Below are 17,144 nucleotides of genomic sequence, written 5' to 3' on the forward strand. Positions count from 1 at the left end.
AAGAAAGGTCAGATGCATTAGCAGTCGCTAGATTAAGTTCAAGAAATGAAAAACATAAGAATTATATATAATTTAAGGTCATTCAGACGAGGATATATGTTTCTTAGGAATTACCATTTACTTTCAAGAATAGGAAAGCTCAAGTTTGCTATGAATTATTAAGAAAATGTGATTGATTTAAAATTCTGTTTGGCTTAATGTTTGTTAAAAGAAAGACCACTTTGCATCTCTTCTGTACTTGATTGTTAATCATTGAGATGAGCAATACCATACAGTAGAATGGTGATAAAGCCATTACCAGGGCTACACAAAGCACTAAATTAGTTACTTTAATAACACAAAATGTTGAGAAATTTGTAATCTGCATACTAATTTGGCTCAACATTAAAATACTGATGATGATAAACATTAATGCTTCACGTGTACCAGGTTGTTTTTCATTCAAGTATAGTTTGGAAGAAGATGTGTTTAAGTATGCCCTTTTTCACAGTGATGATAAAATGTGTTTAAAATTCCCGGACACAGATACAAAATAAAAACTAAACACTTTCCCTGGGGATACTTGTTTTTTTAGTATTTAGTTAGCTATTTGTTTTATTCATTCTGTGTTAATTTGTACAATTGTACAAGGTGGTGTAGTGGTCAGCACTGTTGCAGATGATGATGGATATATGTATAATGTTAATTGTTAAAAATTCTTTAATTAAGTTATTTGTTTAGGAAAGCAGCATCCAGAGTTCATTTGAGGTGTTATATTTGCACAATCCACGTAGAAAAAGTCTCAAAGGGCTCAAAAATCACTAGATCAGCCGCCTTAGCAGTGAAATGTTCCCTCTAAAATCGGTATTGTCTCAAAGATCCCATATCGGTTGGTCTCTGCTGCCCAGTAAATACAGTCCTAATCTCATCTTTTCTCATCAGGTTTACTGAAGCACTTTGGAGTAGAAGACCATTGGATCTGTAGAGTACTTCAAGACAAGCTACTGGGGGAAAGGAGCGGGCTATTTTTCAATTTCCAAGATTGTATAGGGATTTACAGCACTTGCACCGAAGCTGTTTTACAAATCTCTGAACTACTGCAGTAACATATGAGGGTATTCTCGACAATGATACAGCACCCTGGAGCAGCTACTTGTTGGCAATACCAGATACATGTTTTTTGTTTTCTGTTTTTTAACTGGAAATTACTTTTGAGGTTAGAGGCGGTTTACTGCAAACATGTGAGGAAACCTGCCCCTGGGAGTGCCGTTATCAGGAAACAGATATTATAGTGGTTGGTGTAGGAGTTTGAAAGTAGAGGCTGTGAAATTCTATGAAAAAGGGAGTAGCTTTGGTCCGTTGGTGGGCTGTGATCATAGATGTATTCAATAAGAGAGATACAGTACAGTGAGTCAGTCTGGCTGCTAATCTTACTTCACTTGTTTAAGTGCTTGTGTATTCTATTTTAGTATTTTTAGTTACAGCTTTTACCTAACCATTTAATTGCTTTGTTGTTTTATAAGTACTGGTACTTTGAAACCTTTTTGAAAAGTGCAACACAAATAAAGGTTATTATTAGGAATTAAGATGATTTAAAGCCAAGAAAGCATGTGTGTGTGTGTGTGTGTGTGTGTGTGTGTGTGTGTGTGTGTGTGTGTGTGTGTGTGTGTGTGTGTGTGTGTGTGTGTGTTTAACGTAGACATACCTACAGAGCAAGTCTTTAGTGTCAATATAAGCAGGACAGATTTGATTTTATTCCAAAATTCATAAGGGTTACAGGTGTGTGTCTGTACTTGTATAGCTGTCTTCGTGAGGACATTCTACAATTTCCCCTACAGAGTGAGAACATTGTTATAAAGTGGGGACTTTTTTGGTCAGCCCTCACTTTATGAAAGGCCTGTGTGGGGGTTTTGGTTTAAGGTTCAGCCTTCAGGTAAGGGTGAGGGTCTGGGTTAGGCATTTAGTTGTGATAGTTGATGTTAGATAATGTAGCTAGGGAATGCATTATAACAGTGAGCGGCCTCACAGAGACAGATGTATGAGAATGCATGTGTTAGGTGGGGTTGTGGTTTTGGCCAGTCTCTGATCTTCCTCTGTGGGTAGATTTGTTGTGCCCTTTTCGGGGAACCTATCAGTACAATAACCCAGACTCCCTTTATCTTCCACTCTCCACCACTCTCTTTCTGACTGAGCTATTGTCCATCCACTCTGCCCTGGCTCCTCTTTCGTACAGAACCATGTTGTTCCTCCTAAATGCTGATCTCCTAGATACACAGACAGATGCTGTCATTTGGTCCAAACTTCATGAAAAGGGCAGCTTCAAACTAAAAACAAGACTTTCATCTCCACATCAGTCCTTTGATTGCTGGACTCCAGGCCCGCTGAGATGAAACCACACCTGTAATCCCACTGTGCAAAGAAACAAAGACACAGAGCACTACGGGAACAGAAACAAGAAGTAGACAAGGCTTCTATTAAGCTATATGTTTCCCCTGCACAGATGTATTGGGTGGTGGGACTGTTGATGTTTTGCATATTGAGGATATCACATTCTCTTTTCCCTCTACCTGAGGAGTGTGTTAACGCCGTGTGTCGGGCAGTGTTTACACAAATCTCTTGACACGTCAGTTAAATGTCACTCTTGATATGCTTTCATTACTGCAAAGAAAAGTTTACCTTGCCTTTTTTTTTTTTTACAACTCAAATGGTATGAAATTCAATTAATATAGTGAATGGGGAACCTACTTTACTGGTATACAGGCAGTGGATGACCGAATGGGTAAACATAATGCATTAAACAATTACCTGAGGTCTGGAGTACATCTATACAATCTCGTTATTCTTCTCTGCTCTCTAGAGCCATGAGTTGTGGGGGAAGGGCTAAGTGGCTGCCTCTGAGCTTAACAACCTCTCCTCTCTTTACTCAACATTGTCTCATCCCTTCCTCCTAATTTTATACGGTTTTTTAGTGTCCCGTATGATGAACTTTCTACACAACCTGTCCATCCATCCTGGTATACACTTTTGTTTTTTTCACTGTATCCATCGTCCTTCCTCTCCGGCGGTATTTTTGCCTTGATGTGTCATCCTTGAATCCTGTTCATTTGATTTATTAATGAGGTATGTGGGAGGAACGGGGAGTCGGATATACAGTAAAATGGGCGTTCAAACAACTACCCTTCATAATGATCAGACTCAAGGCCCCCCAGTCAGTCACAGACACATTTCTAAAGGACGTTTTTCCTCATGGAGTCTAAAGAACTTTTAATTCTCATCTACCTAGTTCAGCTTTTCGGTAAGGATGCTCTAATCGAATAAATGAGCTGATTTAGGGTACTTCAATTTGCCATTCAGCCAAATGCATAAGCATCACTCACATTCACAGCAGCCATGTTGTGAGTATTGGATTAGCGTATATCAAATCATTAGATAGATGATAGGAGAAAAAATATAGGGCTAAAATGAACTGACGAGCATGGGTTAAATCCAAAAAATGTCTGCTTTTTAAATAAATAAAAACCAATACAGTCATGGCATCTATTGCAAAAATAATCAACGTGAGCATATATGACAAAACTCTGTTTACTACAACTTCATAGCAAAAGTGACACTGGGGTAACTGTGTCCAACCATATGTGCTGAGTTCAGTAACTAAGAAAACGTAACTGGCTCCAACCATAAAGTTGAACAAATAATGATTATATTAAGTCAACGTTTCAACTTAGGACAGTATGCAGAGGTGTCTGCAGATGTCTTTAAAACACTAAAAGAAGCTTGTGTTTGGGAAATGTTTTAATGTAAGTTTCTCATCTCTTATTTGTCCAGGTTATTTTTAAAGCTACGGTGTATACTAAACACACCTGAAGGACGTTTCTTATCAGGAAAGAGGAAAATAGATGTTAACCAGAGCCAAAGGTGTAAAACTGTGAACATGAACCGCCTGTAGGTTTTATTATACATGTATAAATTCGAAGCTCTCCTTTGTAAACAACTTTTAAATGCACTTATTGATTCACAGTCACCACATCCGTGTAGTCGTACTTGTTATGCTCTGCCAACTCAACATTAAGTCATGGCGTTACAGTATCTGAAGACTCTATGTCAGAGAAAGAGAGCTGACAAACAGCATACGCTTGGGAACATAGATCTTCAAGCTCTTCCAAATTATTGCACTATTCCCTTTAACTATAGATTCTGCCTGTTTCTACACATCAGTGCCACAAAACCTGGCAGGAATTGGATAAAATAGTTAAAGCCAAGCAAATAGGTACAGAAGAGCTGGTGAGGTGACCTTCCAGCCCAAACTGTTACCACATTGACACCAAATATGAGGAATCTAAAAGGAGAGGATTCTGTTTTTTCTTGGAAATTTTGACGATTTTCTCTGTATGTGTATTTTATATATATATATATATATATATATATATATATATATATATATATATATATATATATATATATATATATATATATATACACAGTGGAACGGTGGTCTGGTGGTTTTAAACTGTCGCCTCACAACAAGAGGGTTCCTGGTTCGAATCCCTTCTGTGTGGAGTTTGCATGTTCTCCCCGTGTCTGCGTGCGTTTTCTCTGGGTTTTCCAGCTTCCTCCCACAGTCCAAAGACATGCACGTATCAGGTTAATTGATGTCTCTAAATAGCCCGTAGGTGTGAGTGTGAATGGTTGCCTGTCACTGTTTGTCTCTAAGTGCCCTGTGATAAACTGGCGTCCTGTTCAGGTTGTACCCCGCCTTACGCCCGATGTCAGCTGGGATCGGTTCCAGCCCCCCGCAATCCCACTAGGGACAAGCGGTTTAAGATGGATGGATATATATATATATTTATATAAATATGTGTGTGTGTGTGTGTGTGTGTGTGTGTGTGTGTGTGTGTGTGTGTGTGTGTGTGTGTGTGTGTGTGTGTGTGTGTGTGTGTGTGTGTGTGTGTGTGTGTGTGTGTGTGTGTTTTATATATACTATATACAGACATTATTAAAATTTCACCTCACACTTTCATTTTCTATTTTTGAAAGGTTATTAAGTGTTAAGCCAAAATTATCATCCCAAGTTTCCATTAATTTAATAGTTGTCCTTCCTGCTTTTAATGCACCCTATTTAAACCCTAAAATCGGCACTTTGCCAGAAGCCCCATTTATCCAAATACGTTTTCCCTCTAATTATAATCTCAGCAGACTGTCTCCATGTAGCGACAGAAAGACAATTTCCCTCAAAAGTACTTCACATTAGATTATAAAATCAGCATGTAACCGTCCTTACACTTTCTTTTGTAAATGCTGAAAAGGCACGAGTTGCCACGTCACTGAGACTTTTCTTCAAGACTTGCAGCTAGATTCCACCTGCCAGACATAGGAATTAGATGCACATGTATGCAAAACATGTCCAAATGCATTATGCATGTATGGTCATGCACCTGCTAGCCACATGGTTCTACACAGCATCTGATATGTGCAACACAGAGCATTTAACCAGGCTGTTGTCTCTTAAGTAGGGAAGAAGATGCAAAACATGAACTAGAGATTAACAGGAATAAGAACATAAAAATAGGAATAGTTAATAGTTCTTATAGTTCACAGATTTCTCATCATTAATCAAACATGAGTTATGGAGTCGAAAAGACAAGTACACCTCAGAAGTTACTGTATTTCTTTTTTGCCACCGTCATGTGAAGAATCTTGCTGTACTGTGATAATCATATCCACTGAAAAGATCTGAACAATGTGTTAATATGTGATATTAGTTAATACAAGTTAAACGTTTTTGGTTAAACCGTCTCACTGGGTATAAACCAAGCAACACTTATCTTCACACAGAGAAAAAACAAGCACACCAACACACATAAACGATATTGCACACGCACAATAGTAGTATTGATTTTCGGTGGTATTTTCCTGAGGAGAGGTGCAAGTCGATCCATGAGTGGGCGAGTGATACTCCCTAAAAGGTTTCGTATAGTTTGCAGAAAGTGAAAATGCACACCTTCATCTCATTCTGTCCTTTTTTTCTTCGCAAAACAACACAAACCTTTCACTTCACCTTTAAGAGTAAGGACAAAGAGTTGAGGGGTCAAAAGGATTCCTAATTTTGCTTCCTCAATATGGGCTCATTGTTTCTCCCACCCACACTTTTTCCTTTACCATACTGTAAGTCATGATAAGCTCCTGCAGCCGGCTGTGTCTCTTTGTGGCAGAGCATGCTGTCTGACAGCCCTGAGCTGAGAGCGTGTCCCTGCTCTGCTTACTGCTAATTTCTGGCTCCACTTGGCTCCTGGAAGGCTACTATCAGCCAGACTAACTCTTTTTTTGGAAGCTCCACTTTCAGGGATGTCACCACTCACCAATCAATTGTATAATGATATCCAACGGGAGTCCAGACTCCACTACAAAATCTAAATTTTAGAGCCGCAGCTGCAGGAAAATAATCTATTTTGATAATCATCTAATTTAATTTTTCAAGCAAAACTATCAAACATTTACAGTTTTGAGTCAGGATTAGATGCTAATACTTGTGAATATGATACAAAACTAAATATCTGACTTTTTGAAAAAAGAAAAAAAGACCAATCTTACAATGTCATCTTGGGTTGTGAGAAATTATAATTGGTATTCTGTCATTTTATAAACAAAATTATTAATACGTTAGTTGTACTCCGTAAGATTTAATTTAATTGTCTTTTAAGTTACTATCTATCAAATAGTGAGTTAAAACAATGGCGATTGATCATAAGCGCCACTAATGAAAGCACGTCTACTTGCTTTTTTTCCAAGTATTACAAATTCATGTCTGCGGCGACATTCCCTCGCTAAATGTAAACAGGCCGCCATGTTGGTGACACTGCTGATAGCGGTTGGTCTCCCGGCCTCAATCATCACCAACGGTTTTGCTGCGTTCACTTGTAATTGGAAAATGGGGACTTCCAACTTTTGAGTCAGGCTTGTAGTCAGGGCAGAAGTATAATAGGAACGTGTGTGTGTGGATTTAGGAGGGGAACGTATAGGGGACGCACTGGAAGTAGAGAAGCAGTGTGTTAATGAAGTTTACAAAAGAGCAACAAAAAAAAGGTCAGCACACATAGTGATCATGAATGTGACAAGATGGAGGCTCAGAGAACAGGATCGCCTGCAGTTACATCTTACCACCAAAGAGGCCGCTAAAAACAAAGTACCTCAGTTCTTACGGATTACAACTTTAAGAAAACAGCTGAGACACAAATGGTTTAAAATGATGACTGACAACACCCCTGTCCAGTCTGCTGGTCCGTTCAGCAAAGTTTTTCAGGCTCACCATATTCAGATCAAACCATCAAATTAGGCAGAGCTGATCAAATATACCGTTATATTCTGTACTGTGTTGCCTATTTCTCTATCCAATTGCATCGAGAAGCATTTTCCTCTGCACAGTTGATTACGCCTCTTGGAAATCAAAAGTCAAATGAGAGGATCCAGACTAATCAGCATTTGGGATTAGGCAGGCTACTAATACATCTTAATTTAAATTTATGTTTACTGATCGTGAAGTAGACAGTCTTAACACTGTTTTCAGATTCCCTTTTCAAAAAAACATACAACGTACATATGGTACAACTAAGTAACAGTGAAACACTGATGTGGTTATCTGAAATTATTGTGTAAGCAGTACGAAAGTGATAAATCTGCCCTTAAGCTAAAATCTAAAGGCATCTACATGGCCACGAGGACTCACGTCATGAACATTTGTTCTTCAAATGAAAAAGGCCGTCACCTTGAGCACAGCTGTCACGGTGCTTGTAGGTCTGCAGATAGTCAGACTGGCCATCTGGAGCACTGGGAGTTTTCCCGTTGGGCCACTTGACAATTGGAAAAATATACATAAAAAAAGGTGCTGTGTGGTTGACTGACCCAGGTTAGTGGGCTGCCAGCCACTGCTTGGTATTACATGTGACAGCATCTCTCTCCCAGCAGATTACTTTTAGTCCAGTCCTTTTGGACCCGCCCCTTTCCCATCTTCCTTAAGAAGCGACATTTGGAGAAATCGTGGAGTGAATCAAGATGGACGAAAAGAAAAAAAACATAAAGCTGGTACTGCAAGGCTGAGAGAAAAGAGGTTCAATTCCTTTGAGGCTGATGCAACCAAATGTTCTAAAGTAACTAATTATTCATTTGGCGCCTTTGCCGGTCAATCCCACAGCCTAGTGAGTCTGAAGCACCGGCAGCAGAGAGGAGGGAGCGGCTGCCTTCTGATGAAGTCAATGTGCTCCTCAGTGTCACTTTTCATGAACCGATTAATCAACGCCTGGATGGGACAGCACATTAAAAACCTGAATAACCACTAATGCAGAGCATTAGTTTTTTGCACATGGACTTGATGAAAGAACAAAACCTATGAAAATTATAAATGTTAACTGTGCATTTCTTAAGCTGCTGTATGTCCAATTGTAATTAATAACCAATGATATTAAACAATTACAGTATATGCAATTCTATAAATGTACAGAAAATGTATAATTAATATATATATATATATATATATATATAGTATACTAACATTATACTATTATATACTTTTTGTTTAATGCTATACTATTATACTAAAACACTAATTTATACTAATTACTTGAGCCAGAGCCAGGATGCCAGTTACCAACATATCACAATAGGGGGGACTCACACTGTCCATCCGTACCGTAGCACATTTCACGGCTAAAGTCTAGTTCGTTAGACCAGTGTGAGTGCAACAGGCGCATCGCGATGACATCAATCAATGCGTGTGACGTGTGACGTGTTACGGCGTGATGACGTATAGGCAAGCAAGAAGCATTCGCTCCGAGGCCCAGGCAGTGTGAGTACAAACGGGCCTGGGCCGCAGGGGGAGAGGGAGGGGGGACAAGTACCCTAAAGCACGGGCACGGTACGGATGGACAGTGTGAGTGCGCCCTAAAATCTATCTTGTTATACTCCTAATGAAGTAAGCGTTGAAGCTGCAATGGCATCATTTATATCAGAACTGGGGAGTATTTCTATATTGGAAGAAGAGCCGAGCCCTGAAGGCTAGCTTAGCCACAGATTAATAAAAAGAGAGTGGTTAGAGCCCAAACAATCACCATCTCTCATCCCTGACACTGAGGAGAAATTGTGTGCGGTCTGGGGAATCTGTCCAGAAAAAGAGAAGGAACATGAATGAATGAATGAATGAATGAATGGCAGTGTGTGATACAGGAAGTGAGCAGAGGCACAGGGAGGGAAACAACGCTGATTGTTAACTCAATAAGTGTTGAACACGCCTGTTCCTGTTTTGCCAGAAAAAGGACTCTGTGTGTGTGTGTGTGTGTGTGTGTGTGTGTGTGTGTGTGTGTGTGTGTGTGTGTGTGTGTGTGTGTGTGTGTGTGTGTGTGTGTGTGTGTGTGTGTGTGTGTGTCTAAAGCAGGGTACAAAATGCAGAAAAAAAAAACATATCCCACGGTCTCACTGCCTTGTCAGCACTATCATCCTTTCTCTCCATCTTACATCCCACCTGAGGCTTTTCTCATCCTCTCTCTTTTAAGATTTGGCCTTTCCGCGCTTTTCTTCCTTCCAGGCCACTCAGGAGTTGTCTGGCAAACTGCCCTACCTCACAGTGCACACAGACTAAATGTATACACAGCCACACATACAGCCAGACACTACTGTGAGAAAACACAATGTGCCAGCCATATTCTCTCCCATTCCAACTAATACATACACCATGTATCTGGCCTAACAACTTCCCTACCCGCCGACTCATTTGCCCTCTTTACTGCAATCACTTGTGCTATTTTTGGCCCATTGTGTTTGGGATGACGTGATGATGGAAGAAAGCCATGCCTTTAAAGACAGAGGAAGGGGGACGCATGGTCTCAAGAAAGGCAAGGAGGAAATCACATTTTTAAAAAAGGAAGTGTTTTGTGATTGGTAAGTGCTACTGTAACTCTCAGAAATCACAGAGAACGCATTGATACATTAAAATCCCACAATTATAGTGATATCCAAATACAAGCAAGGATGTCACCTGAAACAAATATCTGTTTCTATCACTATACTAAAATTTTAACGTGGATCCTTATACAGGAACAGAGCTAGTTTCTCCTCCTAGCTGTACACTACTCACCCTTTATGGATGTGATTTGGTTGCTATCATTGTTGTATGATTGTATGGTCTGGTTCAGGTTTGTAAAATATTAAAAAGACAGGGAATGTCATATAATTGTCTTTTATGATCTAGCCTCACAGTCAGTCATCACGGAAAAAAGCATATTCAAATCTACTGTAAAGTTTTCAGGCTAAAAAGATACCGATACCGACCTTTTATACAGTATGAGGCATTTCCGATACTGGTATGAGTATCAGAACAACTAAGAACAGGAAGAACAGGATATAATTAAATACCACATCATTTACAATATCCTGTATGCTCATGCTACCTCTAAACTTTGTCTAAAATTCGATGTCTACACCACAGTGTCATTCGATTCATTACTCAAGAGATATATCTCTCTCACCACTCACCAGTTATATGGAAAGGTCAGATAGTCATCACTCGCAACTGGAAGGTGATGTGTTTTTATTCCTTATAACAGTGTTGCAAAACTAAACTCAAGTCAAATACACTCACTCCTCTGTGGTGTTTCAAAGTTCTACTTACTGATGTGTTACTCATATTTGAGACAGTTTTAATGACGGCTTTGTCTGACTGACACATCTTGTTGTGATATTCTTTAAGTCTGTTTTGTAAAAGAGATTTTGAGACTCTTTCGATATGAATGAGAAAGAAAATACATTAAAACAAGGAAAATAATAATACAGCGTCCCTTTCTTCACATTAGGTTGACAATAAACACGGTGGGTTTTTGCACGTTTGCTGGGTCACCAGTGTACGTTACTTTGTCCGTGTAGTTTGTTTGTCCTAACCTTATGTGAAAGGAATTATTGCACTATATTACTGCATTAACTTTTTGTGCCACCCTCATCTCAAACCCCTACATTATTAGTCCTATCCATCCTGTATTAACAACAATATTGTTAAGGTCTATTTGAAATACAACCAGTGAGATACCAGAGAGCAGTCTCTCACTGGGGGATGAGGCGGACTCTGACAGAGAAGTACACATTCTGGAGAGTCATTCAACATGAAGTGTTTGGACAGCTGACTGGCACAGCTCTCATTCACAGCAGTCAAGTGACCAGGGACAAGACAGGCTGTCAGAAGCAAAGAGCTAGGCTAATCATTGTTTCTAAATAAAAACGTTGCCCAAGATTGCTTCTCAACTGAATCATACAACACAGTTAAGAGCCCATGTACAAATATGCTTTCGGTGTACAAGCACCGGACATTTTCCTTTTCAGAATGACTCAATGCCTGAAACCAAGCACACAAACACCCACGCTGGGCAGCATCGAGAGATGCAGACATATATAACCGCAGGGAGAAATGATATGGAACATAAAAGAACCTTCTATGTAATAAGAAAGAAAGAAAGAAAGAAAGAAAGAAAGAAAGAAAAGCTGTATTCACACATCTCATGTTAAATCAAGGAACAACACAAGCATAGAGTCAAGAAGCAAGCTTGTGATGTTGATACAGAAAAAAGCCTGCACACTAATCAAGAGTTTTATACCCTGGGGTTATTATACTGACATATAAGCTTAAGATAGACTGATAAACATTCAGTGTCAGGCATCTTGATGTGACAAAATAATTTTCTGTAAGCATGTAAGTGTGCATTTGAGTAAAGCACATTTTATTTGGGAGAAGTCTTTAGCGTCTAGCTAGGATACCTAAGTGTTACATTTGATTTCTGTCCCAAAAAGAAAGAAAACAGCAGAGCGTTGCGCACAAGAAATGCAACTTTTCAGCAGAGAATGAGAGCTATTTGTGTCAGTGGCCTTAACAAAAACTAATGCTGCCCAGAAATTATGGTATAAATCAATACTCCAGCTTTCACTAAAAGGCTCAAAAGAGATCTTCATTACTGCACACAACCCTGTTTACCCCAAGAACATGATTATATGTGACGCATGTTTGTATTCCAAGATAGATAGATAGATAGATAGATGGATAGATAGATGGATAAATAACTGAAATTATCCTTTGAGTAAACAAATAGGTTTAATGTTTTCAATACTATGTTGCTTAATGTTGGGCTGATGATTCGATATGATCATTTATCGTCTTTCAGTGGAATCGTATCGTGATGAAATCACATACTAACTAATGTTTCAGAAAATCTATTTTGAGATTAGATTTTGCACTACAGTTCTTAAGAAAATTAGAAAATACTTTTCATTTCTGTATTAAATTCACACAGGAGAATACAAAAATAGGGTTAAAATGTGGTTGTTTCACAGACTATTTATTTATTGAATTACCAGAGTACATTCTATATCGTGATATGTATCGTTGTCCAGATATGAAATATCTTCTCCAAAACAGAACACTTTGGCCAAATCATCCAGCACTCGCTAATGCACTGCATCTTAAGAAAAAAAACAAATGAATAACGTATTCGAGACAGCTTTCTAGGAAAGAAACGCTGCAAAAACGCAAAACAGAATCAAATTAAAAAGCATTACCTCCGATTTTTCAACATGTATGTGGCATGGAGAAGCTTGTTACAAATACGACTAAAACTAAAAATACGGAAACGCTGCGATACTACACCCACACTAAAACTATAACGATGGTGTTCAAAAAAGAATTAACCATATTTGTTTTAGTTTAGGCGTGGTTCATTGTCTCCATTCTAACTCTGCCTACTACTGTTTGCTCTTTAAAATTAGCTAGTTTTTTTATTTATCAAGAGGTTTTCCTTAAGTCCCTATTCACTCTTTTTGGCCCCAGATCCTGATCCAAGTCCTTTAATATTGGTTATCTGTTGATACCGTGCTTGATCAGATACAAGGACACCCCCAGCTCTCTTCATTTGCTTGTGTTTTGTCTATTTGCCTGAGTTTTCTTAGGTTGCAGTGTGTTGAGCTCTCTCTGCCACCATACAGGCGGGCACATTTTCTTTTAATTCAATAGCAGCGAGTGTTACTTTGCTCATAGGCTTTTCTCACTGAAGACATTTTGACATGTGACAGTTGGGAAAGCGCTGGAGCAAATAATACATTTGATGGCGTCTGAAATTAATTTTTGCTTGAATTTCAAGGTCCTGATATTGCGAATGCTGACTCACTGTCACAGCTTCCTGGGACACACAACAGAGCCATTGTTAATGTTATTGGTAACACCTGTGACTGTCCCATGATCACAAGTCAAAGAGTGTGCTATGAAAGATGGCCTAGTGACCTTCTTTGAGAGTTCAGGTTGTTTAGGGTAATAGGACAAAAACATCTATATACTAAAATTTACGGTCAAATGCATGTCAAATTAATGCACACATTCTCTCACATTTTTCTCCTTTATGATCAGGGAACCAAAAGTAGTTCACTGCAAATATTAGAGCTGGTTAATGTGGCCCGGGAAAGGGAAGTTTGGGGTCCCCTGCTAGAGCTGCTGCCCCCGCGACCCGACCCCGGATAAGCGATTGAAGATGAGATGAGATGAGATGAGATGAGATGAGATGAGATATTAATGCTTCAAATGTTGTACATTTTGCCAATATCATCAACTCTGGGTACTCTCTGGGTTCTGCCTACACACTGTATCAACAGGTGAAGCACACAGAACAGAGGGCAATGCCACTTGACCTTTGCTTAGCACACGTACTTTCGTCAAGCCATGGAGCAGTCCCAGCGTGCTCGAGTGGTGGCACTCACTGGACTCCATTTAAAGGAAAAAATTTCATCAAGCTGATAAGCTCCTGAGTAATCACACCATGAAGCCTTGGCTCGGAATTTATCTAAAGGCTGCAATTATTTACACTCTGCTGATAACAAATCACTAAGGCCAATAACCCTCCCACATGGATTGGGTTAACCCTGGCAAAAAAAAAGCACTCTTGTACTATAATGAAACACGGACGCACTTGTGTGATAAATAGGGATAATATTCAAGTGAAAGACTGGAATGCTTGTGCAGGAAATGAAATGACATTGCATGGTGTGTTTATCTTAAAGTGTTGGGCAAACTGTGTTGCCTGGTGCTTTAAACTGACCCTAAGAAGTGACTAACTGAGGTTAAATGAAAACAACAGTGTGGAGATGAAGCAAGATGAGCAATGAAGCTGTGAGACATGGGGGGGCTCACTATATCATCATCAAGTGTGAAAACGCATGAGTGGGCTATATGTGTTGCACCAAAACAATGTCAGGAACGTCACGTTACCTGTTAGGACACATTCACTGGATTGAACAACACCTGCTGCCCTATACGACATGCTGCTGCTGCTGCTGCTGGACCTACTGCATGTCAGCCAGTTTGTTAATGAGGCCTTACACCTTCTAAGTGTGTGTGGTAGACATGTTGAACCCTACCTTTGCCATTCTGCCACGCTGTGTACCAGGACAGGCTGAGGAAGGACGTGAAGAAAATAATCGCAGTGGCCACAGTTCCATTTCTGAGCCTCATCTCATTTCAGCGATGCCTCTCTCCTCGAGTGTCGGGGACTAGCGGAGCTGCCGTTGCCTCCCTTCCTCCCTCCTTCTGTCTCTGCCTTCAGGGTGTCGAGACGGGCGGCATACGGGGCGTTAAACGGTTAAAGAAAAAAACCGCTGTAGCTAACGGGACTGTGAGCACGGACTCGGGTGTACCGTCGGTGCGTCTTTTCTCGTCGTTGTTCGGAGGGCTGTAACTGCCTTCAGCTGCTCCTCCTGTACCGTCCTACTGGCGATCGGTCACGAGTCAACTGCCTTATGTGACAAGACCGCTTACATGTTCGGTTAAGATAGAGCAAACTAACTGCTGATACATTGTTTTTAAATTGTCTTTTTTTTTACAGCCAGTCGTTAGCTACAAGTTACAAGTAGAAGGCATTTCGAGTGTGTGACGGTTAGTCCTCTGGGATTGGCTGTTCGCTCTCTGACGGTGGCCCGAAAGGCAAACGCCTCAAACACGTTGATTTTTTTTTTTTTTTCTTTTAATTTTTTATTATTTTTTATGTTTTTTGGTTGTTGTTGTTGTGTTACCCTATATATGTTTTCGTATTTGTTTTTCTTGTGTGTAAAAATAATTTTATGGTGAAAATATGATGAAAAAAAGAATTTTAAAAAACGGTTAAAAAAATCACGTTGATTCCGCTTCAACAGATGAATTTAAAAAAATAAAAGCATGTGTTGCTAACGAACCCAACGAATCAGCGTAGCAACCGGTAGCAACCGTAGCAACTAACTGACGCGAAAAACTTTAACTGGCTTATTCTATCTGTTCAAGTGATGACATTTTGTCGTCAGTTTATTTTATTATTATTATTTATTTTTTTAAATGATGTATTATTTTTGTTAACGTTTATTTTTCAAAAGTAGGCTACTTTCACTTGTCAAATACATTTTAAAGAAACAACAGGATTCACAAAGAAACCAAAAAGTACAGGACATTAGTAAAATAATAAAAAATAAAATAAGATAAAGGTATACAGATTTGAACACAATCATGAACACATACAGGGATTTACCTAATATGTTATAAAATGATACGATTTACATACATTATTTTAATTATTTTTTTCTTCAGTAGTTTAAAATTCGATATCGTTTAAAAATATGTTTTTAAATCTGATTTTTTAATAACAGTTACTACATTTTGTCGTTTATGGTGACTTATAAAGTTATGACAGTAATGAAAAAGAGTGACTTATGTCTTCATGAGTGAAAAAGCAGGTTATATTTTTGTTATTCGTTGAGAGGTTACGTTTGTTTCAGACTTTGAGGCCGTCCTCTCCATGTAACAAATATAAATTAAGTTAAATAAATGCTACAAACTGCTTTAAAACCCCCTACTTTAACCGCTGAGGCACTCATAGACGTCTGTCTGTGTGTGTACGGGCAGGTTCCGGTAACACTTTCAAAATAAAACATACATAGCCTGGGGTCTTTCGAGCAACTCGAAATGGTGGCTGTTATTAAAGAAACTGCATTTTATCAGTTCAAATATATGACAACTCAATCTGCTGTGTCAAGATTCAAATGTCTATCTGATTTGATTTTGATTCAATCTTATTATAAACATGTAAAAAAAAAAACAGAATAAGTCAAACAGAAAATAATTTTACACAATTAGAAAGCACAGAGATACTTAAACAGCACATATTTGATTTGTTTTTTCTTTTTTGACATGTCCAAAAAGAAGGGAAGACGTATACACATTTAATCCCACACTTTCTCCATCATTCATTGTTATTTAGACAGCTTCCCCTGTCATACATTTATTTTATTTTTTTATTAGTATTATTTTTTTTCCAGACTCAACCAAATTTTAAGCAAGTATCTTAGAAAATACAATTAATGTATCATATATTCGTATCAAATGTATAGTCTAATTTCTTGCATATTTATGTAATTTAGTCAAAAATTATAAACTTGATATATTTTAGTATCAAAAATATAAATTAAATCAGAATTTCTGGGAGTTAAAGGTTGAAAGTCCTTTAATGAAAGTTAACCTGAGCAGCCACTCTTAGTTATATTCAAGTAGAAAGTGCGCCATCTAGTGGTCGGCCCTCAACCCCATTAAAGTAGAAGTAATTGGCGTTGTCAGTTTCGTCCATAGATTGTTTCATCCTGGTTTCATCAGGCATGTTCAAAGCCAGTGGCACTCACTAATAGATAAGAGCTTTATTTCTTTAAAACCAAGAAACATCTTCACATGTTTAAATGTTATTTCTATTCAATTCAATTTTATTTATAGTGCCAAATCATAACAAAAGTTATCTCAGGACACTTTAGAAACTAGGTATAGACCACACACGCCCACTTATTTATGATTTACATAGACCCAACTCTTCCCCCGTAGAGTACGGTGGCAACGAAAACCTTCCCTTTAACAGGCAGGAACGTCGGACAGACCCAGCTCTGTGGAGGACGGACATCAGTCTGCACCGGTTAAGCAGGAAGAAAAGGAGAGAGAAAGAGAGAAATGAGGAACAGATGGATTTCTGATAACAAATGTGGAGAGAGATGACTGCAATCAAAAATATTTATACCTTTAAATTCTCATTGTATCACTGTAGCACTCAGTGAGCTGGTGAAACTTTATTAGAGATAATATTTGTCACCAT

General features: G+C 38.7%; 1 protein-coding gene across 1 annotated transcript in view; it reads right to left on the bottom strand.

Moving 5' to 3' along the window:
* The window catches only part of mgat4a (alpha-1,3-mannosyl-glycoprotein 4-beta-N-acetylglucosaminyltransferase A), a 32,434-nt gene extending 17,577 nt beyond the window's left edge, over positions 1-14,857 (bottom strand). The window contains exon 1 of the mRNA XM_083921164.1: positions 14,407-14,857. Coding sequence (XP_083777290.1) covers positions 14,407-14,500 — 94 coding nt within the window. The 5' untranslated portion in view covers positions 14,501-14,857. The remainder of the gene's footprint in view (positions 1-14,406) is intronic.
* Positions 14,858-17,144: the final 2,287 nt, after the last annotated feature.

Source organism: Echiichthys vipera, assembly GCF_963691815.1.
Source record: "Echiichthys vipera genome assembly, chromosome: 10".
NCBI classification, from domain to species: Eukaryota; Metazoa; Chordata; class Actinopteri; order Perciformes; family Trachinidae; genus Echiichthys; species Echiichthys vipera.